This window comes from Caloenas nicobarica, chromosome 2 (genome assembly GCF_036013445.1).
Source record: "Caloenas nicobarica isolate bCalNic1 chromosome 2, bCalNic1.hap1, whole genome shotgun sequence".
Lineage (NCBI taxonomy): Eukaryota > Metazoa > Chordata > Aves > Columbiformes > Columbidae > Caloenas > Caloenas nicobarica.
Genome location: NC_088246.1, coordinates 121,761,259 through 121,769,428, shown reverse-complemented (window position 1 = coordinate 121,769,428; position 8,170 = coordinate 121,761,259). Strand labels below are relative to the sequence as shown.

At 41.1% G+C, this 8,170-nt stretch overlaps 1 protein-coding gene across 1 annotated transcript; it reads left to right on the top strand.

Moving 5' to 3' along the window:
- Window positions 1-3,988: 3,988 nt before the first annotated feature.
- Window positions 3,989-7,549, top strand: SNAI2 (snail family transcriptional repressor 2). The gene is made up of 3 exons (XM_065629228.1): window positions 3,989-4,258; window positions 4,822-5,367; window positions 6,324-7,549. The coding sequence occupies exons 1-3, from the start codon at window positions 4,180-4,182 to the stop codon at window positions 6,503-6,505; spliced, it is 807 nt and encodes a 268-aa protein (XP_065485300.1). The 5' UTR covers window positions 3,989-4,179; the 3' UTR covers window positions 6,506-7,549.
- The last annotated feature ends 621 nt before the right edge of the window (window positions 7,550-8,170 follow it).

Below are 8,170 nucleotides of genomic sequence, written 5' to 3'. Positions count from 1 at the left end.
GGTCTTAGAAAAGCAGTATTTATTGGTGCAAAACTTTCAAAATGTGGAAAATTTTTACTTGGAAAAACTTTCCAAGATATAAAGATTTATTCTGACTCATTGAACTTTAAGCCTACAAGACTGGAGCTTGACATGATTTCATAACAGCCCTTCTTGAAATTTAATATTTCTGCTGATAGTTCAGGTCAACATTTGCAAGGATGACCAAAACATGAAAGAAAAGGTATCCTAAAAATGTGTTTCAAACAATTTCTTAGGCATATGTGTTAGGGCATTGGCAAGGAATATTATTAATTGTTTCCCTCTATTCTGCTAACTTCGAGTTTTTTCCTCTCTGTCATTCAACATAATCACATTTGAGGTACTCCTTACATTCTAGCTTTACTAAATCTTTCCTGCTTCCAAAAGCTACACCACCTCTTTTCTCTCCCAAGACGTCCCAGCTGGCACTACAAAGGAAGCATTAATACAAAAGCACAGGGTAACCCCGAAGCTGAGTTGATATCTTCTACATTCAACTGGCTATTGGAAACTGATCAATTTTTTGTTTTGCTCATATTAACCATTTCACACTTTCCTTCGAAATGTAGGAGGCTTAAGAATTGCAAAAGCTACAGTGTAAATGTGAGTTACTTATACTTTTGTGCCTTCCAGGATGAAGTCATCACCTGCATCAATAAACCTCCAGAGCTATTTTTGGTATGCTCCACTGGGCTCCATGCCTCCTGGGGGTTCCTCTCAACTTCGCTGTGCTGCCTTCCGTGGGGTCCATGGCAGGTCCAGGCAAAATGTGCTTAACAGTCCTGCCAGAGGAATATACTGTGCTCTGGGAACAGTGATCCAGCATAACTCGTTTAATATTCTGAAACTATTTTTCTTTATTCTGCTGTGGTTTATGCAAGTATTTAACATTTTCTGATCCACAATCTTCCTACTAATTGATGCTTGGTAGAGGTATAAATGCTGTCATGAGAAGAACCAAGCTGGTGATGGCTTAGCTTGAGTCCTTCTTCCCTCTTTGATAACGACCATAGTTCTGACAGCCTTTCCTTTCCAGAAAGCTGAGCAAAAAAAGTTGTTGCTCTTCTCAGAAAGCTGACAGGAAAAGGGATTTGGTGGAAGTCTCAGAAAGGGGATGGAGATTAAACTGAGGCTCACAGCTTGTTACTCAGGCACGTGAACAAGTGGCCTGATGTGGGGGGAGTGAAAAAAAACAAAACAAAATATCGGCTGCATAGTTGGAACTTTGGAAAATTTGGTCCTAGTCATTTTATTGGTGCAAAGCACATGCCAAGGTCTCAGGCGATAGAACTGCTCAGATCATTTTCTACCTGCTTCTCAGAGCAGCAATTATCAGCACAGTGGCATTAACAAAACAGCTTTGCACCAGCTTTCAAAGTAAAAATGTAAAGAATCCCCAAAAGACCAACTATTTGTAAAATGTGAGAGGGAAGCTCTAGGTGTGATTTTTCAGAGGTAGGTGCAAGTCTTTCCCTGGAGACGGCATGATTGTTGGAGCCATCCACTGCCCTCTGTAATCCCTACATCTCACTGCCCCCCCACCCCTGCCCCAGAAGGGGAAACCTCCTGTTTTCTGCACTCGACCTTTGTGTTGCCTTTCTTGCAGGGGGATGGATGCTGCATGTCTCCGAGTGCCCTCTCATCCACATTTCCCGTAAACACCCAGAACACCTGTTTACTCTGACTCACCCACTCCTCACGTAGACTCTCCCTTTTTTTGACAGCAGACCTCACTCGGGTAGTATGTGCTGCTAATATCCTTCAGGCCCATGTAATAACATGCCTTCTGTCCAATTCCTAGCATCCTTCAATCAGCTCAGCCAGTGGGCTAACTGCTTACACTCCTGTGATTTATATAAGTGCAATTAATTTAAACTGCATCACTCTGGTGTTGTGCTGGTGAAAATGCCCCGAGAGGGAGTACCTCACTGGTGAATCAGACCCTTTACTTTTAACAGACATACAAAAGAACAGATCCTGAGCCAGTGAAAATCTGCATGGCTCCATTCATTTCAACACACAAACTTAAACGAGCTGGAGGTCTGAATCACAGCTCATATAACAGACTATTTAGATACAGACTAATGCCTCACATCCTGAAATGCAATGCTTTCTCAGAGTTGGCAAGGGACGGGGACTTCTCAGATGGAACAGAGAGGGGAGCAAGACCACAAATGCAACCTTTTAAAAATGCTTTGTGGATTTCTTCATTTCTGTGGAGTTGAGGAAAGCAACAGCTTGTGTCTCCGCTCTCCCTTCGGGGAAGAGCTACTGCGGCTGTTCCTCCAGCCCAGCTGCAAAGCAGGTACCTGGGAAGTTCCTTTCCTCACCACTTTCCCTTTCCTCATGTAGCCTGGGTGTGTTCCCTGCAGCTTGGAAATCCATGTGACACCTTTCACTGACAGACAGCAGAGTTAGATGCTGAACAGCTGAATCTTTATAATCAGGTCTTGAAAATGGCTAACTTTCTCTGCACTTGTTTTGGCATCCCCGAGATTAAGAAGTCACGCAGCTTGACAAAGCACTTTACTCTTACGTGTCTTAACATAACCAGAGCGATTTTTTTTTTTTCCATGTCTATTCCAACACCTGCTACAAAAAAGGGCTGGGGTGGTCTCTGTAAAACACCCCTCCACTCCTCCTCCTGACAGGACAGATCCCTAGCTGCACGCCAGCACGGCATGCCGGTATGTGCCCAGGCAGGTGCAGGTAATACACAAGGAGTGGGGGAAAGGGGTGGGGAGGGCAGACCAAAAGTCAATCAGAGTGTAATTTGTGTTAGAAATTCACCAGCGTTCAGCTGTCCATATTTTCAAAATGCAAATAATTTAAAATTAAAAAACCTATCTGTGACTAAATGTCTCCTCTGAATCAGTCTAGGTAATCAGAAAATTCTATGGCACATTTAAGAGACTTTTATCCTAAATGAAATACATAATACAGATTATACCTTCATAGGAAATCAAGTGGTCTTAAATATACTAATGGAGAAGGACGTTTAAAAGAAATTTAAATTACCCACTCTATAATTTTTTTTTTGGGGGGTGCTTATCTGTGCATCTTTTGACTGCTTTGAATAATTAGGAAAATTTCCTTGGCGGTGCTCTGAGAGGATAGGCAAAAGAGTGACATAACTACTCCCAAGGAAGGAAAGGTTGAGGTTTTGCATTCTGCAGACTTTTAATGTAAAAAAGAAAGTAGTCTGCGTATGAACAATCTGAAGTAGTAGGCATATTATATAAAACCTATCGCCGTGCTCTGAAATGTTATCTTTACCAGGTCTTCTCCCTCTCCTTGAACTCACTTGCAGTGTCTCAGTGTCTCATCTGCCTGGAAGGGCGCAGGTTAGAGATGCAGGCTGCAAGTTTCCAGCCTTTCCTAAATGCAAGTATTCAAAGGCATTTCCCAAGCAGAGCAGGCACACAGTCAGTTCAAAGGCTTCCATTAGCTCTGCTGGCTAACTTGTTATCTTGTAATGTCCGTCCGCCCCCCTGCCCCCCGCTTCAGTGCTTAATGAACATTTTGTTCCATTGTAATTCTTGTATCAAACATCTGGAAAACAGACTTGTTTGGTTTTTAAAAAAAGAAAAAAGAAAAAAAAATCAGCTGAATCAGTAAACTGACTTTTTTTTTTTTAAAAAAAAAAAAAAACACCACTTTGACCAACACGTTTTTCTAGACTGAAATTCTACAGAGCCATATACACCCACTTGGTCGCAGGATAAGGCGCTCTGACCACAGCTCGCTCCTCCGTTCACAGCTGTATCCAGCGGGAGGAGCTGAAACCTGAACCAAACCCTCCGAGCGAGGATTGGATCCCTCCCGCCAGCAGCCCCAGAGCCCTCCCAGAACAACAGCCTCTTTGAGGGGCGGGGGGGGGAAAGTGCTTGAGAACATCCCGAAGCGATTGGAGGAGCGGGAAACCCTTCCCCCCTGCACCTGACTCGTGGGTATTTACAGCACTTTTCAAGGCGCCTTTGCGCTGCCACTACACGACCGCAGTGGATGGACCGCGCCGGGCAGGCAGCGCGATAGGGACCGATGCGCTCGCAGTGATCGCGTGTGCGTGGGGCTGCTGCAGCGCCAGCCGGGGACCCTTACACCCATCCACCCACCCACCAGGAGAGCCTGGGAAAAGGACAAAACCCGCCATCCAAAATGCCACGCTCCTTCCTGGTCAAGAAACATTTCAATTCATCTAAGAAGCCGAATTACAGCGAACTGGACACTCATACAGGTAGCAAAATGAAATTTTGTGCCACTGCGCTGCTTTCGAGGTTGCGGTCATTGCGTGGCAGTAACGAGGAGGGGTGGGATTGCTTTTTGGGCTCAGGGGAGTGGGTTAGTTCATTGCTAGCTCTTTTTCCTTTTGCTTAAAAGGAGGGAGCTTTGAGAAATGTGTCAGTGCTGCCCAGAATGAATCATAAAGTTTGCTCATCCACTTCAACTCAGTTACTTAGAGAGGATTTGGAGTTTTCCTGTTGTGTATCTGCTGGTGGTGAAATTTAAACTTTTATACAAATCCTTCAGGAAGTTTCATTGCTTCATTGTATCGGACTGCACATATTTAGAAACAGTATGCTGCATTGAAGAGACTTTCCAACTGTGATTTGTCTGTTCAAGGGCACTGTCTCTACCCATCAGAATATATGTATGAAATAGTATTTCCTTAATCCTCCTTATATTCAGATGACCATACTGAGTGTTTAATTTATGCACCTTTTAATCTCCAAAATGATCATTTTGCTGCCTTTTGAAATAGTTTTTGGTTCTCTTACCTTTTTTTTTTTTCTCCTCCAGTGATTATATCCCCATACCTGTATGAAAGCTACCCAGTCCCTATCATACCACAGCCAGAGATCCTGAGCTCAGTAGCTTACAATCCCATTACTGTGTGGACTACAACAGGGCTGTTACCGTCTCCATTACCCAATGACCTCTCTCCGCTTTCTGGATACCCCTCATCTTTGGGAAGAGTCAGCCCACCTCCACCTTCTGACACCTCCTCCAAAGATCACAGTGGTTCAGAAAGTCCCATTAGTGATGAAGAAGAGAGAATCCAGTCCAAGCTTTCAGACCCCCATGCAATCGAAGCTGAAAAGTTTCAGTGCGGTTTATGCAACAAGACCTATTCAACTTTCTCTGGGTTGGCCAAACATAAGCAGCTGCACTGTGATGCCCAGTCTAGGAAATCATTCAGCTGCAAGTACTGTGACAAGGAGTATGTCAGTCTGGGAGCGCTTAAGATGCACATCAGGACCCACACACTACCTTGTGTCTGCAAGATCTGCGGCAAGGCTTTCTCTAGACCCTGGCTACTTCAAGGACACATTAGAACTCACACTGGTAAGAACAACCATTACAATTGCAGATTCTTGTGGCTATAATATCAGGATGCCCTTTTGCTATTTTTCTCTGCATGTGGAAAAACAGCAGTGTTTCTTTACTAACCTTGAAATGCATACACAGAATTTCAAATATCATTAAAAGACTAAATTCTCCCTCTTGGGAGGTGGGTGGGAGGGGAGCATAGTGCGGTCTCTTAACTGTGGGCCAGATACTGGCATAAATCAGCATTAGCCCCTTGATAATTTTAGGACGGTTTAGCCCATTTCCACTAGCTGGAGGTTTTGCTTTAAGGATTTTTATGTTAATTTTCAGCGTTTGTAAATTGCTAACTTTGAGAAGGCTCAAGCTGACTCTGAAATCAAGCAGCAGAACAGGAAGGCAATACATGAGGGGCTGCTTTTTGACTCCTTAATCAACTGGCAAGTCTTGCATGCACTGTCTCAAGTCCTTAAGAATTAGAAACGCATTGTCACCAAAGCAGGGTGGTTTGGTTTTGTTTTGTTTTTCTGTTGGGGCAAAAACTTGATTTTGAGTGTAACACTAGGTACAATGTAATGCCTGTACAGCTGTTTGCTGCTTTTCAGTCAGAGCCCTTGTCCCCAGTAATTCGTGCAAAGCAGAAAAAGTTCAATTAAAATATTTGACAATGTTGAGAGGAGCCCAACCTAAAAGTACTGTCTGCACCTGTAGATGTAGGAGGTGTCAGCAGCTTGTCTTTGGAGACTGCACTTAGCAGCATATTCTGAAAAGACTGAGTTCTGCAAGTACAGTCAGCAGTCATGAAAGCTGTTATATCTGTGGCCTGATTAACCTCTTATTACACACTCTTTGTTATAACAAGTCCTTTCTGTTTGTTCATTTGTTTCTTAGGATAACAGTGTGTTTTACTTGTCCTAAACATGTACTTCTTTTTTAAAGCTTTATCCCATTTTCCCTTGATGTTTCCTTTTTAGGAGAGAAGCCGTTTTCCTGTCCTCACTGCAACAGGGCATTTGCAGACAGATCCAATCTGAGGGCTCATCTGCAGACCCACTCGGATGTGAAGAAATATCAGTGCAAAAATTGCTCCAAAACTTTCTCCAGAATGTCTCTTCTGCACAAACATGAGGAATCTGGCTGCTGTGTAGCACACTGAGTCATGCAGTCAATGTTTACCTGGACTCGATGCATTTCTCCACTCCTGTTCCAAATTATAAGTGGAAATCCAAAGGCGTTTTCTCATCTGTTTTTCAGCCAAAAAAAAAACCAAACAAAAAAACCAAAAAAAACCAAAACACTACCAAACAAGCAAACAAACAAAATAGTGGAAGAACTTAGAACTGTCAGTAAAAGTGAGCTTTAAGTAGTTGCTGTGCAGTCACATATTCGCATTCTTAAGTGTGAATTCTGAAATATGGGGAAAGACACCATGCATGACATTTCAAGTAGATCTAAAGGAAGAAGCATTATCAGCTTTCTTTATAGATGAAGCCAAATGTAGGTCGTCTTTTCTTGCTTAGAAAAGGCTGCAAAGTTATCAATACATTCCTGCCAAGCCATTTCAACCAAAGAAACAGTATTTTAAGTGGAACTTTTAATAAAAATACTACCCAAATGAATTTTACTAGACACCATTTATCTCAGGTGCCTTAAAAAGTATTCCAAGTTTACCTTAGTAAATGTTTAATATTATTCATTGCTGTGTTTCTATTTTATTTTATTCGAAGTCAAGGCCTTCATTAATGATCTGAAATACTTTAAAACTGCACCATTAATAGAAGAAAAAATATAAGAGAATGTACGAAAAACTGAAAGCCACAAATTAACCGCATGTGCCTTTTCAAACAAACAAACAAAAAAGACTGTAGCTTCAAACATTCCTGGTGCATGCTTGACCATCTTTAATATGAAACAGTTCCTCTAAACTTTAATCTTTTTTAAAAAACGGGAATAAGTGCAAGAGAGGGGGTTCACGGGAGTTTGACAATTTTTTTTTTTTAAATGCACAAAGGAAATGCAATATTTTCAGCATTACCCCTCCAAGTGCCTTTTTTATTGATGATTTTGTAAAGTATGTGGACATAATGTAAATATTTTTATTTTTATATGATTGAATGTGTTATGAATGGAAGTGAATTGTTGCCTATAGCAGCATCTATAGATAACTTGAAGAAAGTGTGAAGTGGGATTTATGTTGTTTTCTAGCCACTTTTTTACAATAAACATTTTTAAGTAAGATATCTGTTGTTTGTTCTAATTAAAGAAAACAACCAAGTCTGGCTTATCAAGGCTTTGGAACATAGAAAAATGCCAATGTCCCTACATGACCAAATGAAGACAAAAGTTAATTTCAGGTGAGAATCCTCAGTTCACAATTACTGGACATTAGCGATGAATATACTAATTGCATTTTAAAACATTGAAAATAATACAGATTATTCTTCCAGTCACTGCTTTAAAACCGTTGGGGTTTTTAGCTACTTACAATAGTATGACAGCATTGTTAAATAGATTTTATCAAAAACATTTAAATGAAACTTTTCTTGCACTTTAACAGTTGAAAATATTATTATAATAATTCTCCTGAGACTGACATTAGGAAGTCAGCAAGTTAATGCAACCTTACAGGAGTGCAGTAACTTTTGCAGGATGCTCTTTTAAAACAGTAATCAAGTCACAGTATGATATACTTCATATGGCCATTTCAGAAAGATTAAAGATATTTTTATTAAAGTATCTTACATATCAGAACTGTCAAGTGAATGTATTATGACTGTGTATCAGCTAATATATCACAGAAAATAATTATCCAGTAATAAAA